This window comes from Asterias rubens, chromosome 13, assembly GCF_902459465.1.
Source record: "Asterias rubens chromosome 13, eAstRub1.3, whole genome shotgun sequence".
NCBI classification, from domain to species: Eukaryota; Metazoa; Echinodermata; class Asteroidea; order Forcipulatida; family Asteriidae; genus Asterias; species Asterias rubens.
Window position 1 is genome coordinate 8514615 of NC_047074.1, and position 22343 is coordinate 8536957.

Sequence of the window (22343 nt, forward strand, 5' to 3'; positions counted from 1 at the left end):
AAAAAGGCCTGAGCAGAAGGCGAGGGCCTTATCGAACGGCAACAACCCTGCAAGGTTTTAAACGGCCGTTTAAGGAGTCACTACTCTTTTATTCCCATTCATCGATAAAGTAAGAAACTGTGTAAAACTTAATGTTTTTGGATGTGCTTGAGCTCTGTACGTCCGTGTGTTGTACTGTTATGACTGAGACGCCTATTTCCAACAGTTTCCGGATTCGTTCGTGCGCGTACAGTCTTGGTGCAAGACGTTCTCGTTTTCCTTTCACACACAGCGTGGCCAACTCACCGACAGCGCCCGCATCACCCGTAACAAGAAACGTCTTGCACTTAGACTAACCGGTTATAAACAGAGTTCAGCTGGTCATTATCAACCGTTTAAACACCCCCACGTGATGCGCTCTCCACCACTAGGAATAGCAAAACTGTCTGAGGTATTTATGAATGTTAATTTAACTGACTATGGTTTGACGCTTGATGTATGATATTTGGTCTTGTGGAAAAAAGGAAAATTTTGTAAAGTAAAGATTATAAGGGAAGAATTTTGTTGCTGTTGGTACAGAAGCTCTGTGGCTGACGTGTGTACAACCTAACTATCAAAACAGAACCAAACATGGCAGTCTCATTTTTTGAGAAAGCATCGACCAAGAGTTTGTGTTTTGAACAGATTTTTTGCAAGTTTTAGTTTTTGGGTTTCTCCCATGTTGGTTTATCTGGAATCTGGTCTGATACGTGTTTTCAAAATCTTAGAAGTATCGTTACTCAGTATATTAAACTTAAAATTGCAAATCTCCCTGGCCCAGCTTCACTGAGCTGTCTCCACACAATCAGATAGCTTAGCGTTTTCTCTACTGCAAGCAAAAGTATGATGAGAACCAGTCAAACATAATACCAGTCATACTGTCATTTGGCTGGTAACCATTCCCCCACTAAGCAGGTCTATGAGATTGACAACCGTGACAGAAGTAGCACATAGAGAATGCTGAGCTCAATCAAAATCCGTGTCTGCTGTGCACGCACTCTTAGTAGTATCAATACCATGTGACATGCCTGTATGGCAAAGTTAAACCAGCTCAACCAATGGGAAAGCTAGAATATGCCATAGGCCTACAGCTTAAATGGCCGCTCGACCCATATTCACACCGACTACGACACACACAAAATGCTCTGAATTCTATTTCAAATGATAACTGAAAACATCTTCTGATATCTACATGTAGAACCAAGAAATCTGTACCATTGATGGATGGCCATTGATGGTTCATCACCTCGACCTCTTTGCCGTCTTGATCAACCCATTATCTGTTTGGTATTGTAGTATAAGCCCCTCTTGCACGGCTGGTCTACACGGCTGGTAGTGACTGTACTCCATGCTGTATTCTCCTTTTCCCTGCGTGGCTGAACGAAGTTCAGTGGCATACCCAAACATATCATTAAGTGGCACCTGCAAAGGAATGGAAGATCAGAGCCAAGCGTTTAGCCAAAACATTCATGGGGTGATGGAGCATTTGCAACTCAAACTCCTCGGGTGTGGAACCAAGACGTGCGAGATTAAATAGTTTGCATCGAGGATAAAGAATAGTAATTTTGGTTTAACACATGAATATCGTACTCGGTACTTTCCCGAGCTCTGTGAAAAAAATCACAGGCATAATTACTCGCGTGGGATTCGAACCAACGACCTTTACAATTCTAGAGTAGTGTCTAACCAACTAGACTACCGAGATTGCCCGGAAGCTAGGGCAGTTTGATTTTTTTTTTTTTTTAGCGGGTACCATAATGAAATATATACCCATATATACACTTGTGAGATTGTTGGTGATTTCGAGGGCAAACTGATGTCACACCCAATGACATACTGAAACACACAGTAACATGTCATTACCCTTTCTTATAAATGAAATTATCAAATCTGATTCACTTCAGGACCTCTCCAGAGCGTAAACTCTCATGAGATAATTTCATGGTGTTGAAAAGAACCTTCCCGTTACTGTATCTTAGGATGGTACAGGTGGCTAGAACGTAAAGCGCTTTGCCTCTCAGCACTGTGGCCCTGGTTCGATTACCGGCATAGGCCATAAATGATCAAAATCGTGCACTACTTCTCTTCTACAATGTATGCCACAAGAAACACGAACACTTCTGATCGCTGGCTGTGCTCTGTGGTTGTACATGTATATGAGCGGATGTGGCCGACTACCAAAAGGCACCTAAACATGCGTGCGACTCGACCACGTTTTACCAACGATCTTCGCAATTTAGCTACTCAGCTGCAAGTAAAGACGACTAGCCCCCATAATAATTATGAATGGTTGTTATCTCGGCATGGATGCAAAGTCCCTTCCAACTTACGTCACAGGTGATTGAGAAGTAACCCTCTCCTCCGTCAGACCCACTGATGACTCCATTGCGTTTGTTGATCCCTGACAGAACTGCTCCGTGAAACTCTGAGGGCGCTGTGACCTCAACGTTCATGATTGGCTCCAAGACATGGCATTGTACTTCGCTCATTGCTGGTATAACGAACAAAAGATAATATTGCTTTAAGTTGGACCAGATAATAAAAATAATTATAGGTTCTTATTATATCGCTTTATCACACCCCTAAGGTTGTCTCAAAGCGCTCTGTATTTATTCTTGCAAGGTATGTCGAGCATTCTAAGTATGAGATATTCCTTTCTAGCACCATGTAATGCTTTACAAGGTGCTGTGGCGCAATATGCTGCAAATCAGACCAGGAACACCGGGGCAAACCCCCTTCTCTTAGGGATATTAATGTGCACTGGGTTCTTTTACGTGCATTTCACAACACACAGAGCCTACAGCTTTATGTCCCATCCATAGGACGAAGCATCATGGTGAAGTGTCTCGCTTAAGGACACAAGTGTTCATGGATTCAAAGATCAAATTCCAGGAATGGAGGCCAGTACAAAGTCTAGACTGTTTGGTGTTTATAGCCAAAGGAATTAAGCAAACCATTTGTTCCTACCTTCCCTGATAGCACCCAGCCCGGCCAATCTGAATGAAAGCTCACTGGAGTCCACCATGTGATGCTGTCCGTCTTGAAGGCGTATGCAGATACCTGTCACCTTCTGCCCAATCTGAGGACCTTTCTCTGCCCCTTCTAAGAAACCCTATAAGGATAAAACAGGCAAAAAAAAAAAAAAAAAACATGTTACATGTACCGCCGGTAACAGTTTTTCTGTTTATTGCTTGCTTAGCAGAAAAATCCTAGGAAAACCTTTTAGCTTAAACACCATGTCACATGTACCGCCATTAACAGGTTTTCTGTTCATTTTTGCTTAGCAGAAAAATCCTACGAAAACTGTTCAGCTTAAACACCTTGTTACATGTGTCGCCAGCAACAGGTTTTCCCTTTATTTTTGCTAAGCAGAAAGTTTCTAGGAAATCTTTAAGCTTAAAAACCATGGCGCATGTATCGCCAGTAACAAGTTTTCTGTTTTTTTTTGCTTAGCAGAAATTGTGACACTTTCTGAAACATTTATCACATTTGGCTGTGGCTGTTGATTAATTCTTTTCAGTGATCTGGTTTATGAGGCATGGCTGTTGGCTGCAGCGAGCAACCATGGTTGGAAAGTTCTTTATGTTTTGGAAGCGTACCTTAAAGCCATTATACACTTTCGGCACAGAAAAAAAAAAAAAAGTTCACAGATTTATAACTTACAGGGTTTACAGAAGGTAATGGTAAAAGACTTCTCTTGAAATATTATTCCATGAAATGCTTTACTTTTAAAGAAAACATTAAAACAATTATCAATTCTCGACATCGATAATTACGGATTATAGTAAACACATGTCATGACACAGCGAAACAAGGGTGGGTTTTTTCCCGACTCCAATGACCGATTGAGCCTAAATTTTTACAGGTATGTTATTTTATATATAAGTTGTGATACACGAAGTGTGGGCCTTTTGACAATACTGTTTACCAAAAGTGTCCAATGGCTTTAAAGATGAAGCATACCTTTGGAATTTTGAACTGTTTGATCGTTTTAGTCCTCTATAATGATTGATATATACAAAGTACATCTAACCTGCATGCAAACTGTTTATACATGGCTGATTGACGTGATTCTTGTTCGAATTCTGAGGCAATTCATTTTTGGTTTCTGATTAATTACCAGTTATCACCATCAGATTGTTTTCATGCTATGCCTTTAACAGGTAACTTTCTTAAAGTCTATAAAAATAACTACTTAACACTCGGCCAAACCACCATCCAGTGGTGGAAGCAGGCACCAGCGCCACCACCCGACTGGTGGTGCCTTGTTCTGAGGATGACTAGTGAAACTAGTCGAAACGTAAACAAAATTACGTGGGTATTTGGCTGTGTTTCTTAGAAAATACATTTAATAAATTAACTATTTAGTTTTTTTCCCTAAACTTGTAAATCAAACCGGCTTGCAAAAATTTAACCTATCATCTTTAAGGCCTTGTGTACAAACCTTTTCAACTGCTGGAACAAACTGCTTAGGAATATTGGTGCCTACTGTGTCGTCATGAAACTCAATCTTGGTGTACGAATCTGAAGGGAGAGGCTAGAAATCAGATACACAACAAAAATTAATGATTTTTTTTTAAATTGTTAAAAAAAATCTTTTGCAATGAGAAATAAAAATACAAAACTGGTTTGCGGTAACACCATGTGCCAAGTAATTTTGGTCATGAGAGAACTGTCTTACTATCTATTCTACTACCCCGGAGTATTTTTTTCCGATTTTGAGAGATTTGTCAGTTCTGAAATGTTCTGCCTTTTAATTACTACCTGGGTGGAAGGTAAAAAACCGACTGGGACTTCTACTTTGAGTTCTGTGAGTTCTTAGACGGTCTCAATGTTAAATTAAAAATTATTATAAATTTTTGATTTGGGCGGTTACTTGCACAAATTCAACAGCCACCTGTAGAAAAATTCATCTAAATATTATTATTTTATTTGCCATAACAGTACAAAACAAAATACAAGCGATATACCCCGAGATGGGCAAGGGACAACAACAAAAGCAAATACATACTATGATCCGTAGATCTGTTGCCCCACATCTGGGGTACACAATATATTAATATAGATTTAACATGATATAGTACACACAGCAATAATAAATTTGATAATGAACCAACACCCTCTTTTTGGTATATTATCCAGAACTTGAATGCATTCCAGTGTTATTGAAAGACAGTCATTCTTTTATTATTTCAAGAAATTTTCAGTTTACCATCAAAGCATGCATAATAGACACTCCACCTATCAAATTTCTTGACCCAACCTTATTATGAATCATCTCTAATTTGTCACCACCATAGCCTTTGATATTCACTACACACTGTACCAAGTTACCATTGAGCTTTCTCCAGGCTATATATCCCAACCCATTAGGTTGTGTGTGAGTACTTCAGCATGCATTATTGCACTCACTTGGTCCAAAGCCTTGGAAAGTTTTTTAACAACAGAGTTTCTGTACTCCATACAGACTAAACCAGGCAGAACTAGGCTTTTCCCAGGCTAACCCAGCCCATGAGATTTCCGATTGGCGCTGTAGCGTGAATGATTGCATTGCGATCACACACACACATTTGTCACAGCCTCATTTCGACTGACCTCTATTGTTCCGATGACTTTTCCGTACTGCCCAGCTCCGCCTGACTGCTTCTTGTGAAGGAAATCAAAACTAAGAAAGACAAACAAGAAATTAAACAGCAATGTTTTATTGAAATAAACTAATATTTGTCCGCCTCCAGCTTTCACAAATAGAGAGCCACAGAGGGCGCTATATCAGTAACCAATAAGTACCAATAAAAACCCCAAGCATGGTTTAAAATAACAATAAGTCTTATATAGCGCACGTATCTACAAAATAAGGTATTCAAGGTGCTGAGTATATACAAACTTGAAACACTTTAGAAGAGAAAGTGAAATATAACAAGTGAATTTAAGTGTATTGTGCAGAGATGACTTTTGGCCCTTGGAAAACAAGTAGGAACATTCTCTCAAGTACAATGGCTGATCTAAATACACACTTGGTGTAGGCTTATATAAACCCTTCAGGCAATTCAATTTTGTGTTTTGTTGCAACATGGAGGTGTAGAAAAAGCAACATTCAACAAATGCCATTACAGTATTGTCATTTTGACCCACAAAGTCAATGCTCGCAGGAGTGTAGCTAGTTTTTCAAAACCTTCAGGTTGGGGCCTAATTTGTTGAGCGAATATTACGAATAGTTAGAAGTGCACAAATACCAAGTATATAACTAAATGATAACTTTATATAACTAAACTAACACATTATAAACAAGATTTAGTTGCATTCACATAAATTTTGTTTCCACTCAAGTAGCCGTGTTAAAAAAAGGATAAGAAAAAGAATTATGGCTCACTCTACTGGTCGTGTGATGGACTCTCTAAAGGCCACTTTGGGTTTGCCTGTTACCACAGGACAGCTGTACTCATTACCCATCCTCTGGGCGTAGATCTCCAGGTGAAGCTCTCCCATACCAGACACGATAGTCTGCAAAATGACAAGCAAGAACAAATAATCACTGTACTATATATATTTGGTTGTGTGGTAATAGTTTCTGCTGGAAGTGAGTGATGTTGTGCATTTGTCGGAGGTCTTCAGGAAGTGAATTCCCAGAGTCTTGGTGCTATGTTGGAAAAGGCCATATCTCAGTAACTGGCCAAGCGAGTTCCAGGAACATAAAGCGTATTGCTGATAGATCTAAGGCCTGGTCTCGTCAAATAGGGTGTCAACAGATTTTGTACCAATATTGGTAATTATCAGGAAAAAAGTTTGAATCTTATCGTTTTTTCAGCGATTGCCATTATAAATCCTTTAAGAGAATAAGCAAATTACACTGTTTGAAGCATTAAGCCTGTAACATGTGAATGAGGATGTTTGAAAATGAAAAACACTGAACATTTTTAGTAGACTAGTAGATGCATACCTCCTTGCTCTCATTGTCGAAGTGAACGGTGAATGTTGGATCTTCTCGAGTGAAACGGTTAATGGCCTTGGAGAAGTTGTCAACATCGGTCTGAGGAAGGAATGAAACATTTTTTTAAAGTTTAATTCTTGGTAATTATGAGAAACATAAATTGACACATTTAGTAAAAAAAAATGATTGTTATAGAGTTGTTATCAGGACCAATTTGGATGATTCACAGTACAGAGTAAGGGGTTAAATAGCAGGGAAAAAGCCCCAATAGTAGGAGGTCAACTAGCAAGAAAATTGCCCCACGAGAAGAGGGTCAACTAGTAGAAAAGTTGCCCCGAGAGTAGAGGCCAACGAGCAGGAAAATAGCCCCAGGAGTAGAGGTCAAATAGCAGGAAAGTTGTCCCAAGAATATGGTCAACTAGCAGGAATGTTGCCCCAAGAGTAGGGGGTCAACTAGTAGGAAAGTTGCCCCAAGAGTAGGGGGTTAAATAGCAGGAAAGTTGCCCCAAGAGTAGGGGTTAACTAGCAGGAACAATGCCGCAACTGTATGGGGTCAACTAGCAGGGAAGTTGCTCCAAGAGTAGGAGATCAACTAGCAGGAAAGTTGCCCAAAGAGTAGGAGATCAACTAGCAGAAAAGTTGCCCCAAGAGTAGAGGTTAACTAGCAGGAACAATGCCCCAAGCATATAGGGTCAACTAGCAGGAAAGCTATCCCATGAGTATAGGGTCAACAAGCAGGAAACATCACCCCAAGAGAAGGGGGGCAACTAACAGGAAAGTTGCCCCAAGAGTAGGGGTTAACTGGCAGGAACAATGCCCCAAGCATATAGGGTAAACTAGCAGGAAAGTTATCCCATGAGTATAGGGTCAACAAGCAGGACAAATCACCCCAAGAGAAGGGGGGCAACTAACAGGAAAGTTGCTCAAAGTTTAGGAGGTCAATTAGCAGGAAAGATAACCCTACAGTAGGGCGGGGGCACAACATATGCGAAAGTTGCCTAAAGAGTAGGGGGTCAAGAAAGAGTTGGACGAAAAACACTTTTTGTGACTCCTACCTTTTTCTGCGGCCTCATGGCAAGAGAGATGACTGGTTCAGGTACATGCATAGATTCCATGGACAACTGGAATTTAGGTCGAGAGACGAATGTGTCACCACTGGCACAATCAATACCAAAGAGGGCGCTAATATCACCTGCGAATATCTCACTCACATCCTTGCAAAGGAGATCAAAATTCAATTGATACGACCACAATTATTCTTTCTGTAGAGATTAATCTGTACTTACACAATGTATACAAGTATTAATATCTAGAGATGGTCAATTGAAAAACATTAAGAACTACAATAATAATTAGATGAGACATAAATAAATCAAAGGCAAATGTGAGCTGCCTATAAGGTTGGTTCAAATATGGGGCGAGTGGAATTTCTCCACAGATTTTGGGAAAGTACCTAGTATACATGGCTTGGTGTTCTAGCAGTAAGACATCTGCTACATGTATAGCAATGCAAAAGTTGCTTGTTCGAATCCCACTAGAGAGATTTGCCAGGGGAACTTTTCACAGAACTTGATACAGTGCTTTAAATATACATCTGTGTAAGGTTAAACAAACAAAATTCTTATGATGCTGACATAATATGACGACCTACCTCCATTTTATCTGCATGCATGCGGACAAGCCGTGACACCTTGACTTTCTTGTTTGTCCTTGTGTTATAAATATACTGCCCCTTGTTCAGATGGCCTTGGTACACTCTCATGTAGGTCAACTGACCAAATCTTCCAGCCTTTTTTTTTAGACAAATAAAAGTGCAATTAAAAACAGTTTTTAAAATGGCTGAATCAAATACTACATATTGAGAAATTTTTCCTGGTGAAGACAATATATGATATATACACAACGAATTACGTATTTGTTATTCTTAAGGTTACTGAAATGACTTCAGGTTAATCTGGCAGGGTTCCCATTGGTAAAATGGCAGAAATCTTGTTGCGAGTTGTGATGGGTCTAAAAAAAAACTGGTGCTGGTGTAGAAGGGGTTCGCCCCGGTGTTCCTGGCTGGATTGGCAGCATATTGCGCCACAGCACCTTGTAAACCATTACATGGTGCTTAAGAATTAGGTCTTATATCTAAAAATTCCCCCCCACTCCTGGCGCTTTGTATCCTTTGGCAAAAGGCGCATTATAAATACGGTTATTTTTAGTATTATTATTATTATTATGCTGTAATAACTCAACATTTTGATCTGTGCTCTGATCAATTTCAGATCGTCTTCTCTTGAAGACCATCAGAGCATACTGATCAAAACGTCGAGTTGTGACACCAACAATTTCATTTAGAACAAACACACCTGATTAGACAATATTTTCAGTGTTTATGGGCTCTGCAAAAATGAGTCACAAGGTGGACAATTGACATATAGACCGTATTGAATAACCCCTTTTTGCTATGAAAAGTCGCCAGCGTGTAGGGCAAACTGTATGCGCGTCCAAATGCGTACATCATCGAAGCACGCAGCACGCAATATTCCCGGTTTGATTTCTACGGCACATGCACGCACACACCCACACGCACAGACGCCATCTTGTAGGTCAGATATTTGAGCAGCGTGATGTCATATTCAATTGGTCTATTGGGTTTAATACGTAGCTGAAAAGAGCATTCAAGGAGCTTCATTTTGACATATCTTATACAGTTGTACTATGAACTTTTGAAAATATATTATGTCACAATCTGAAAATAACCCATACTGGGGAAATAAAAACCTCAACTATTGATGTCTAGGGGATATTGATGTCTAGGGGATGAACAAAAAGTACATGTTTTATTCACCTTTACCGTTTTTTTCTTCAGAAAATGTAAAAAATATAGACCCTAAAGAAACATAGAACCACACAAAAAAAATTAATTAATGAAACATAGAACCACACAAAAAAAAAAATTAAATAAAATAAAATTCACCCTCTGGAAAGCGGGTTTTGCGTCAAGCGACTCATTTTTTTAGAACCTGTCACAAATATACCCCTAGGCCCTACTAAATTTCCCTCCCGTCATAGTCCTACTCATGATCTAAATTTGTGATGAAATGTGGGCAGCATACCTCAAGTTTAAAAGCGAGAGCAACAAATGGGTCGGAATCATCTCTAGCTGGACTCATCTTTAGCTTCTCATTCTCACTGTTACATAAAAACAAAAAAATTGCTGAAGAATCAAGGAGAAATTTTGTTATTTTAAGAAACATTACGTTAAGCTGTTCAAAAAATTAGCAGGGTATAAAATTCCTTGTCAAAACATTTCTGACACTTTAAGTTGGATTCCAACCATTAACATTGAACACAAATTTTTGTTGTACAATGCGTGTCGTGGCCGAGCGGTTAACCGCACTGGATTCAACCTCTGTGTTTCTGGTCAGCAGCGTGTGGGTTTGAATCCTGGTTGTGACACATGTGTCCCTATGCAAGACAATAAACCATGATGCTTCGTCCTTGGGAATGGGAAATAAAGCGGTAGCTCCCATGTGTTATTATTAACAGTACTTATATAGCGCTATTACAAAATAAAGTCTCTAAGTGCTTCTGTGATTGAAAAGATGGATTTTAAGTTTAGATTTAAATGTTTCTAGCGTGGCACAGTCTATGATATTGTTGGGTAGAGAGTTCCATAGTCTAGGAGAAGCATATTTGAAGGAGCGTTGACCGTAGAATTTTGTGTGAAATGGAACTGCCGTGAGAACCTTTTGAACTGGAACGAAGTTGTCGGGGAGGGTGATAGTGTTGAATTAATTCCTGGAGACAGTCTGGTGCTGATCCATTTTTGCATTTGTAGGTGAGTGTTAGGAGTTTGAAAACTATCCGTGATTTAACAGGTAGCCAGTGGAAATTGTGAAGGATTGGAGTAATGGGTTCAAGTGATCAGTAATAATAGTAAGACTTGTAATGCGCACATTTCCACCCTGCTGGGTGTTCAAGGCACAGGTGTCTTGTGTAATGCATGTATGAAAAGGGGTTTGCCCCGGTACTTTCTGGCATGGTTGGCTGCTCAATGTGCCACAGCACCTTGAAAACTATTACTGTGTACATCCATGGTGCTATTTAAATAAGTCTAGTTCAGGAGAGTACTGAGCCAAGACGCTCTGTGCTTTTAAAAAAATTCCATTTTACTTAATCAACTAGGAGCATTATATGGCAAACTTGACTCACTCGTTGAAAGCAAAGTTGTCAACTTCAGATGGGTTTGGAAGATAGTCAATGACTGCATCCAGCAGGGGCTGCAAGAAAACATTGAAACAGGGCGGGTCAATGAGTGACACAATTTAAATAAAAGGTAGAGTTCCGAAAGAGTTTCTTTTATAAATTTTTTATATTTTTTAAATTTTTTTATATAAATTTCTTTGGGGGGAGGGGGAAATTAAATTAATTTTACCTGAACTCCTTTGTTCTTTAGAGCTGTTCCGACTAAGACTGGCGTGAAGGCCTGTTTGAGGGTCGCTCTACGGATGGCAGCCTGATTGGAAACAAAGGAAAATTACTAAAATATCATCTGATTTTTTGTTACATATTTTAATTGATTTATTATCACTCATCTTTTTATAGCTGTTTGACATAAAATTTCGCTTTAACAGGAGCTCCAAGGTCAATTGAGGTTCAAATTGTTAGAGAATTAAATGAAAATGGGGCAGTTACATAATAATAAATAATAATAATAGTAAGACTTGTAATGCGCACGTATCCACCCTGCTGGGTGTTCAAGGCGCAGTAAAAACCAACAACAAAAAAAAAAAAAAAAAAAAAATTAGTCCTTGAAAAACTGTGACATAAGATAAGTTTTGAGAAGAGATTTGAATGATGTGGTACAAAGACAAGATCTAAGAATAAGTGGTAGAGAGTTCCAGATGTCCCCAATATGTGTAAACAAATCCTCAAATGTCATAACTTTTTATACACTTTCAGAAAATCCTCACCTTTATCTGGTCTTCATTTGGTTGTAACTCTTGAAGGAACATGTCGCCGAGCTCTTCATCTGCATTGGCGACACACTCTGAAATCAAGAACAAAAACAGACAGCCACTTTAATGCGAGGGCTACCCTTAACTGATATGGGCTATCGACCCAAATCAATAGACCGATCCATTAAGCTCCGCCCCATTGCATATGCTTGGCGCGTGCGACAGAGTTGTGCAGAATGGCATTGGAGAGGCTCAATAACTCTACAATTAACACAGCGCCTCACAAGAAAAACAAAATAACATAAGTAGAAAACAAAACAAAAGAAAAAATACTAGAGGCTCTCAGTGGGGAAACAAAAACGCTTTGACCTCAGTGTGTTCTTGCTCAAGTGGGCGGAGCCTGATGGATTGGTGTATTGTCACCAGGGGCACGTTGCCACCTACTCTAAAGGCTGAAACGGGGTTCCCCCTTCACTTTGCAGAATGCAATGCTGTAATTTATATTTTGTCTTTTTAAATGATTGAGTGTAAATAAATTGAACAATGGACTATGAACCACCTGCACAACTAATCTTTTAACTCCAGTGGCTGATCCTCTGTGGGGCACTGAGGTCAAGTCCATTGAGAGAGAGAGAGAGAGAGCTTGGAGGGAGGAGGGGTGGGTTGAGTACTTGAAGCTACATACCAATCATTTCCTGACGTCTGTCCTCCATCTCGGACAGCATTTCTTGTGGAACGTCTGCAAATCTGATATTCTGTCTGTAGGATGCAAAAGAGGGAAATCGCAAAAATTGAAATTAACAACAATTTAATTTCCACTACCCTCCATCCTATGTTCAACAATTTGATCAGGCATGGAATTACATGCAGACGACAGAGCCCATGGCCTCTGTTGCCCCTGGTCTTGGCCTTGATGCCCTGTCAAAAGTTTCCAATTGACAGTAAGATTTTCCAGTTGAAGTGCCCTTTTCAAAATAAGAATCGCATGGGCCTTTCAACATGTTCAAAGATGAAACTCCAGGCCTGTTTGATTGCTTGATGCTTTCAAAAGTGAACAGACTGATCCATTGACCCTTTTAAGAAGTTTTTCGGGGGAATAATCTCACTGACTTACCCCTGTTCTCCATCGAACAAGATCGCTCGTCTGTGGACGAGGTCTACCACACCTTTACACTTGGACTCCAGTCCGATGGGGAGCTGCAGAAAGGCAGCGTTGTGGTTCAGCTTGGCTCGGAGCTGAGACAAGACGCGGTTTGGATTGGCGTTCAGTCTGGATAAGGTGTCATAAAAAACAATGAATCTTGGTGTGTTTGTACTTCACAGAAAATGAAGAAAAACAAACAGAAACTGGAAACAGTCTTCTTGGACAAAAGATGAAGAAACTAACAGACTTTCTTTGCCTCTCAGGAGAAATTGACATTAGCATAATCTGATAAGCACAATATTGACACCACAAGCACACAGCACAAATGGATTTTGCAACCCAACCTCTCCAGGATAGCAGCAATGTTTTTAGAGAGTGTTCAAGGATCAAGATCAAACTTTCCCTTTATATTCACCAACCTGTCTAGTTTGTTAATGAAAGCAAGTCGAGGCACATTGTATCTCCTCATCTGTCTGTTGACGGTGAAGGTCTGGCTTTGGACTCCCCCGACCGCACAGAGTACAAGCACAGCACCATCTAGTACGCGCAACGCTCTCTCCACTTCCACAGTGAAGTCAACATGACCTAGACAGAAAACAAATGGAATATGTAGAGTAGCAAGATACCGGAAACTTATAACAAAATTATTTTACTTATTTATTTCTTATTTATCCTGGAGAAACCTCTCAGTGACACACTGTTTTTCAGAGGTGCCCAGCAACTACAAACAAACCAAATAAGATTTGTAAAATTATTATCAAACATTCAAATTTTAAAATTATTACAACAACAATCTTATGTGTCACTCAGAGCAATTGTCTGTTTGCTTCATGTTTGAAAGGGCGAGGGCACCAAGGCATTTTCTACTTGATTAAAGGCACCCTATGACGAAATTGTACATTTCTACAGGAGCATTTTAAAGGCACCAAGGCAATGAACAGAGGGCATCATCGCAATCCCGTTCATTGCCTCCATGAAGTATCAGGACTGCTGTGACTGTGTTGATATTCTGGTTCTGATCAGTTATAAGAAACGATACTTTTATGTTACATTTTGTCGAATTTCTAAAACTAAGACATTCAAGGCAGAACATCGGAATAGATAACAATTTTGACTCACAATTTTCGTTCTAATTTTTTGATTTTCATTCCAAGATTCTTCTGCTTTTAGTCAAATTTTCATTTTGCAAAGTCGGATTCCTGGCAAAGTTTTGAATAATCTGGGAACGAAAATCATAAGAAGTTTCCAAAATTTTTTAATAAAATTTTCATAATTGAAAGCTTGGATTTCTGAAGAAAAAAAAAACCCAGAAGAATCTTAACCTTGGTAAGTTATGGGTGAAGCCAAAATCACACTTGTTTTTCCTAAAGCAATCATTAGCCTAAATCTATTAAAGGTAAGGTAATAGATTGGTGATAACTCCAGAAATGAATGACCGGGACTCGAATCCAAACTCTAGACCAGGACACTCTCTTTGGCCATTTGCATGATGAGTGTAGACAAACACTTCCATGAAATGGATAAAATATTGAGTTGGTCTGAGGTTGGTTCAAACCCTACCTGGGGTGTCGATGATATTAACAGAGTAATCTTTCCATTCAACGTGAGTAGCTGCTGACTGTATGGTGATGCCTCTCTGGCGTTCTAGCTCCATCGAGTCCATGGTAGCGCCTACATTGTCCTTTCCCTTCACCTGAAAATTCATTCAAATTATCTTAAATAGGAAGTTTGAAACAAGACGTCATTGGATTTTAAAGACAGTGGACACTATTGGTAATTGTCAAAGACTAGTCTTCACAGTTGGTGTATCTCAACATATGCATAAAATAACAAACCTGTGAAAATTTGAGCTCACTCGGTCGTCGAAGTTGCGAGATAAAAATAAAAGAAAAAACTCCCTTGTCAACTGTAGTTGTGTGCTTTCTGATGCTTGATTTTGAGACCTAAAATTCATGGAAAATTACTTCTTTCTCAAAAACTACGTCACTTCAGAGGGAGCTGTTTCTCACAATGTTTTATACCATCAACCTCTCCCCATTACTTGTAATCAAGAGTAATTACCAAAAATGTCCACTGCCTTTAACAACCAATGGGTCTTTACATTCCAGTGAATGATTTCATTGTGTCCACTGAATGCTAATATTGAGTAGCTAATGGAGATTTCTGAGTAGCAACTGTAACATTTTGTGTAGCATTTTGCTCTGCTATACAAGGGAAAACGTTCACTGTATTCAGCGCCGGGGGTGGGGGGGGGGGGGAAGGGTGGAAGAGAAGTTGGTAGCATAAATATTGCTTCTAAGTAAGCATACTGTTAAGGTTGATCTTTAGACAATGAATAGTGCTGCATGCAGGAAAGTTAACTTATAGAATTAGGCCTATGGGTTTCTAACTTTTAGTACAAGGTGTTTTGGTCAGGGAAATCGGGTTAGACTGGCGTAGGATGGGTTCCAGTATGTAGAGTAAAAGCCGAGTTTGAACTGGGTTTCACTGGGCGTGACTGGGTGTCACAGCTAGACCCATGGAAGATGATTGAAATTGTTATTTTGTATGTTCTGTGTACACTAAATTAAGGGCCATGATTTGCTTCTGTAAATAAATGCTGATGGAGGTGCTACTGTGCAAGTGCTACTGCAGGCGCTACTGTGCAGCACCTGCTGTGTTTGGTTGTAAATAGTTTTGGCAGGTGTGCAAGCGCTACTGTGCAGCACCTGCTGTGTTTGGTTGTAAATAGTTTTGGCAGGTGTGCAAGCGCTACTGTGCAGCACCTGCTGTGTTTGGTTGTAAATAGTTTTGGCAGGTGTGCAAGCGCTACTGTGCAGCACCTGCTGTGTTTGGTTGTAAATAGTTTTGGCAGGTGTGCAAGCGCTACTGTGCAGCACCTGCTGTGTTTGGTTGTAAATAGTTTTGGCAGGTGTGCAAGCGCTACTGTGCAGCACCTGCTGTGTTTGGTTGTAAATAGTTTTGGCAGGTGTGCAAGCGCTACTGTGCAGCACCTGCTGTGTTTGGTTGTAAATAGTTTTGGCAGGTGTGCAAGCGCTACTGTGCAGCACCTGCTGTGTTTGGTTGTAAATAGTTTTGGCAGGTGTGCGAGCGCTACTGTGCAGAACCTGCTGTGTTTGGTTGTAAATAGTTTTGGCAGGTGTGCAAGCGCTACTGTGCAGAACCTGCTGTGTTTGGTTGTAAATAGTTTTGGCAGGTGTGCAAGCGCTACTGTGCAGCACCTGCTGTGTTTGGTTGTAAATAGTTTTGGCAGGTGTGCAAGCGCTACTGTGCAGCACCTGCTGTGTTTGGTTGTAAATAGTTTTGGCAGGTGTGCAAGCGCTACTGTGCAGCACCTGCTGTGTTTGGTTGTAAATAGTTTTGGCAGGTGTGCAAGCGCTACTGTGCAGCACCTGCTGTGTTTGGTTGTAAATAGTTTTGGCAGGTGTGCAAGCGCTACTGTGCAGAACCTGCTGTGTTTGGTTGTAAATAGTTTTGGCAGGTGTGCAAGCGCTACTGTGCAGAACCTGCTGTGTTTGGTTGTAAATAGTTTTGGCAGGTGTGCAAGCGCTACTGTGCAGCACCTGCTGTGTTTGGTTGTAAATAGTTTTGGCAGGTGTGCAAGCGCTACTGTGCAGCACCTGCTGTGTTTGGTTGTAAATAGTTTTGGCAGGTGTGCAAGCGCTACTGTGCAGCACCTGCTGTGTTTGGTTGTAAATAGTTTTGGCAGGTGTGCAAGCGCTACTGTGCAGCACCTGCTGTGTTTGGTTGTAAATAGTTTTGGCAGGTGTGCAAGCGCTACTGTGCAGCACCTGCTGTGTTTGGTTGTAAATAGTTTTGGCAGGTGTGCAAGCGCTACTGTGCAGCACCTGCTGTGTTTGGTTGTAAATAGTTTTGGCAGGTGTGCAAGTGCTACTGTGCAGCAGCAGTACTTGCAATATAAGCACAAAGGCATTGTTTGGGTCTGTCTTTTGTTCTGTGGGGTGTAGTCGCTCAGGAATGTCTTGGGAATTTCACTGGTGTACATGAGTGAACAGAGTGGTAGTTTAATAATTGAGGTGGGGAAAAGTGAATTGATGCCCAGAGTACCAGTTTTTAAGTCAGTGGGGTGAGGTGTGTGTAGTTAGATATGGGCACATGGCAGTCAGAGTTCTTGCTTGCATGCTACAGCACAGATTGGATCTGGTGAGGCACAGAGGAGAGCTGAGTTGGCAAATGGTAAGTTCTCTTAATAATGTTTATTGAGAAAACCCTTTGGATTGTAGTAGTGTGTTTCATTAATTGAAAAGCACTTGGTAAAAGCATTTTTTCAGTTCGAAGGGTCTATGTTCTTTTTTCTAACATAAAACACAGATTTACATTAAACTTACACAGTTTGAAGATATAGTAGAAAGCTTCCCTTAAAATAATACTTTCTGAGGTGCTGTAGTTTTTGAGAAATGAGTAAAACATTGTCACACAAATAATTTCTGTCTCAGTTTTAGCATGCGGGGGTAAAAATGTATTAACCGGCTATGGTATGTTATGGTTAACTACCATAATTGTTTAATATGTTTTTACCTGCTAAAATAATTGTTATTTCATTGAGAAAAAAATTATTTTGTGACATGTTTCACTTATTTCTCAAAAAACTTCAGCACCTCAGTAAGTAATATTTGATAGGAAGCTTTCTACTATCATTATCTTCAAACCCTGTAAGTTTAATGTGAATCTGAGGTCATTTTTAAAAAGTACCCGAATCCTTTAAAGGAATTGTTGATCCCAAAATGGGATGCAATTGTTACCTCGTGCATCTTGTTGATCCTGCCGGTGTAAAATAGAAGCCGTTCTGTTAATGTCGTTTTGCCTGAATCAATGTGGGCTGAAATTCCAATGTTGCGAATCTTTTGTACATCCTTATAAATAAAAAAGAATAAACAGATATGATAATTCAGTGACACTTTAAAAAAAGATAATTTCTGGCATGGCCAAAATCTCCTAGTTATTTTAACCTTAAAATATTTGCTTCTGGTAAACATGGTAGGCTATACATTGTAGCCCCCTCACCAAGAGTGGCTTTTAGCCTATTTTGGGCGAACCTGCATCAAAAAGAAACAAAAACAACAACAATAGGAACTAGAATGGTTGTTAGCTAATGATTAAAAACAATCACAGGAATTTGAAGTATTTTTCTAACCAGCAAATTGCTCCACGGTCTTACATTATGAAACACTAAGATTATCCTCAAATACAATAAAAAACAGACTTAATATACACAATCATTATGCAGCAGTGTGAGTCTTATTCCTGAAGATGACAAATAAACAAAAGTCTTTGGGAAAATGTCTACTCACTAGTTCGACGTTGCCACTGACAGAGGAAGCGCTTCGGACCATAGAGAACAAAATCTACAAATACAAATGGAAGAACAATTTATTGCTTTTACTCTCACTAACATTACCTGCATGCCGCTTATAACACAACATTTGGAACCAGTACTAAATAATTTACAGGATAATTTTGATGTGGATGCATTTTAGTTGCGATAACGCAACCCTCCTCCCTAGCGGCCATCGGGAGGAGGGTTAGGTTGTCGCAACTAGACCTATTTCTATCTGTTTCAAAATCATGTAACTGGTCCAAATTAAAATCCGATTATTCGCGATTGTATGTGGTAAGCAGTAAATAACAAAAGTTAACATACATATATAATTAAATTGTGGATCAAAGTTATTAAAATATTAAGTGTTATATATTTGCAAATTTTACAACATTTGGCAATGTTTTGGTCCCCACCCTCCCCTTTCATTTCACTCCTGAGTCCTAGTCCTACTTTTTTTAAAACTTTATAATTTTAATTTATATAAATATAAAACTTTATAATAGTGATTCACTCAAAATAAGATATTGTTTGGGATGTCCTGTTATTATCGTATGATCAAGTCCTGTTATTATCGTATGATCCAGATGGAAATCGTCTTCTTGTTGAGCCTAGCGAATAATTTTTATTAACGAACTGTCGGAAATACACGCAAAATCGCTTACACACATGTAAGGAAAGGCTGTTGCGCAAATGAACGGAAAAAATCATGTTAGTTTTTAACCTTTTTTCTGAGATCCAGTGTGTTGAAGACATTTCTTTTACTTGCCCTGTTCAGAAAGAGGGTGGCCCTCATAATGCCCATCTTGAAATTGATTTTTTGTTTACACTTTCCGGCGATCGGGTGTCTTTTTTAACAGGGACTTTCCGGATTCTCCGCATGCACATATCCAGAGGCACCGGGTCCAAATTATGCAATCAATTTTGTCACTGCTCAATTGAGGGCGCCCTCCCAAATTTGAAAGGCGTTGAAAAAGGTTTATTTCCACTGTATCCTACTGTAGTCAGCCTAAGATTTGTCTACAGAAATTTTCATGGTAAAAAAAATTAATGCCCCACCAATGTTCCTCCATACTGGGTGTTTCTGCTTGCAGAAAAATTCTCAAAATTACATGTTGGAGGTTGCATTTACCACTATTGCGAAGGGAGGTTGTTCCATTCGGAAAACTATTTTGGAGAAGAATTTTTTTTATGCAGTCCAGCCCAGTTTCTTTAGTCCTGGTTTGTACAGCTTTGTGTTGTCATGTCTATGAAGAAGCTAAATTTAACTAAATTAAACATTATTTTCGGACAACTAAACTTTAAACTTCTAAATAATTTAAACTTCTTGCTGCTGTCGAACTCGTCTTGGCAAATACTGTCCAATCCTGCGTCCATTCCGCACCTAGGTGGACCGGATACATTATTGATATACGGATGGGCACTATTCCAGCGTTCACTGCATACAACAGCAAGGGAAACTATTGGCAGGGGACACTTTTGTCTAGCCATTGCGACTCGGTCCAGGGTCCGCCCCAACCCTGGACCCCATTGTGTAAAATGTACGCTCCATTGGTGTACCCTCGCTCTTTGATCATCATCTTAGTACAGTTGTCATTGTTTTTAGGGCTAGGGTAAACTTATAAACATTGGTCCGTGGTGAAACCCCTCAGGACAATTAAAAAGCGTTTGGGCAGAAATGATTTTGTTCAGCCATTTTCAATTATAATTTTTTGTGTGCGACTGAAATTTATTTTGTTTCCCCAGTCAGTGAAAATGAGGAGGGGCGGGGGGGGGGGGGGGGTGGGGAGCCCGCTGTGCCCATCCCTAAATCTGCGTCCTTATCAAACCTGAGATTTTGTGCCGACATGAGGAAACATTAAAAGTGTTTGTTTTACATTTGGTGTTATTGTTTGACAACTTGAGGATTGCGTTTGAGAAAAACTGATGACAAAGCTAGTTGGCAACAACAACACGTTCGAGGTGGTTCTTTGTGGGATAAGGCAAGCCAACAGCAGCTGACCTGCCAAAAGTTTATAAGAAAAGTGACAGATGGAGATTCGTTTTTCTCACAACAATGAGAGACCCCTGCTATGGATTATGGACCCAGTCTTAAAGGCAGCGGACACTATTGGTAAAATTACTCAAAATAATTATCATCATAAAACCTTTCTTTATTACGAGTAATGGGGAGAGGTTGATAGTACAAACCATTGTGAGAAACAGCTCCCTCTGAAGTGACGTAGTTTTCGAGAAAGAAGTAATTTTCCACGAATTTGATTTCGAGACCTCAAGTTAAGAATTTGAGGTCTCGAAATCAAGCATCAGATCAGAAAACACATAACTTCGTATGACAAGGGTGTTTTTCTTTCATTATTATCTCGCAACTTCGACGACCGATAGAGCTCAAATTTTCACAGGTTTGTTATTTTATGCATATGTTGAGATAGGCCCTACACCAACTGTGAAGACTAGTCTTTGACAATTACCAATAGTGTCCACTGCCTTTAAAAGGGGATTTACACCAAGGCCAATAGGAGTTATCATAAAATAGGGTGATTGGCCCTCCTACCCTGGCGAAGAGCAAAGTGGAACCAGTTGGAACCAATGGAAACCGGATAGTGTATCCGGGTTTGCGTGCGTGTTTGTACTTTGAACGTCTGCTTAAAATTAAAGACGCCTCGCCCTGCAGTAGCTGAGATAATTTCGTTTTGAAAAGTGAGGGTGTGGTTAATAATAGATGACTTTAGTAGGCTTAGGAGGAATAAAGTTTTGTTTGTATGTATTTACAAACAAACCCAACAAGGATGTTTTTTTTGGGGGGTTATTTTAATGTTTTTTGTTTGTTATGCAAGTTCGCCCCAAACAAGGCTAAAAGCCATTCTATAGGTATGGGGCTACAAGAAGAAACTGATTTAAAATAAAAATAACCAAGGAGAGCTGGAGAATTGATATTTTAAAACAGTCCAGATTGTAGGATTGGGGAAACATCCACGAGGCAAGGAGTTCCAAAGAGATGCAGAAGGCTACGTGGAATAAAGGTTCTGGAATAACTCTTTGTTCCACACATCTCAAAAAACTAGTTTGGCAGTGGCTGCATCATCTTCATTTATAGGCTGTGTTCATCCAATGTAGCCCTCCTCCTCATGTAAATGTCATTCGTTTCTTGTTCTTGCAATTCTTGTCCATGTTGTCTCTGCATGTATACTATGATATCATCTCTCCATCTTCTTTTTCTCTCACCCCTGTTCCTTTCCATTGTCCTTGGTTGCCAGTCCATTATTCCTGATGTGTTGTCCATCCATCTCATTGACATTTCTTTTGGGCGCGGTGTGTGCCCTTCCCCATTTAGCTTGTTTTATTGCCCTCATGATGTCGGTTACTCCAGTTTTCAAAAAATGGTTGCACGTGCGTATCCGTGTGAACATTCAAATCGGGACCTGTGACAATGGTCCCGGTTGGCGGTGTAAGGTGATACCAAGTTCGAAAGTGTGTACGAAACTAATGGGAGCTATTGCCAACAAGTTTAAGCTACAAACAAAGGGGCAAAGGAGGTCCCTGATTGCAGGTATATTTACACACAAAGCTAATACATTAATGTCCGTATCAGTGGATACAATAGTGTTCAGAATTAACAGACAAAGAATGAGACAATAACAAGCAAAACCGTGACGGGGGTGGGTGGGGGGGGGGGGGTGTATCCCTCCTCCGAGAATTCCACTCGTCACCAGTAGAACGATTACGATTACTTTATGTTGCATGGGATTGAATATAGGGATGATCACTGTTGGGGTGGGGAAGGGGGGGGTGAGGGTAGTCGATTATTCAGTTTCCTTTTTTAAAATTTGAAAGATTTTTCAAAGAATAGACGTATCTACCTTTAGTAAAACCCAGATCAGGAAGGCAGACAGTTTACTGTGATTTTGGTGTGGCACGAACCCGGATATCATGATATCAAGGGTTAAGAAAACGACCCCCATGCGTTAC

General features: G+C 39.9%; 1 protein-coding gene across 1 annotated transcript; it reads right to left on the reverse strand.

The window, feature by feature from the left end:
• Nucleotides 1-371: 371 nt before the first annotated feature.
• On the reverse strand, nucleotides 372-19265 carry LOC117298809 (elongation factor G, mitochondrial-like). Its single transcript, XM_033782143.1, has 20 exons — nucleotides 19102-19265; nucleotides 18352-18405; nucleotides 17803-17913; nucleotides 14600-14732; nucleotides 13459-13624; nucleotides 13010-13165; nucleotides 12581-12654; nucleotides 11911-11987; nucleotides 11373-11453; nucleotides 11150-11217; nucleotides 10051-10126; nucleotides 8598-8735; nucleotides 8002-8160; nucleotides 6956-7045; nucleotides 6389-6519; nucleotides 5614-5683; nucleotides 4463-4555; nucleotides 2986-3130; nucleotides 2349-2509; nucleotides 372-1440 (listed from the first exon to the last, which is right to left on the reverse strand). The coding sequence occupies exons 1-20, from the start codon at nucleotides 19180-19182 to the stop codon at nucleotides 1261-1263; spliced, it is 2244 nt and encodes a 747-aa protein (XP_033638034.1). The 5' UTR covers nucleotides 19183-19265; the 3' UTR covers nucleotides 372-1260.
• Nucleotides 19266-22343: the final 3078 nt, after the last annotated feature.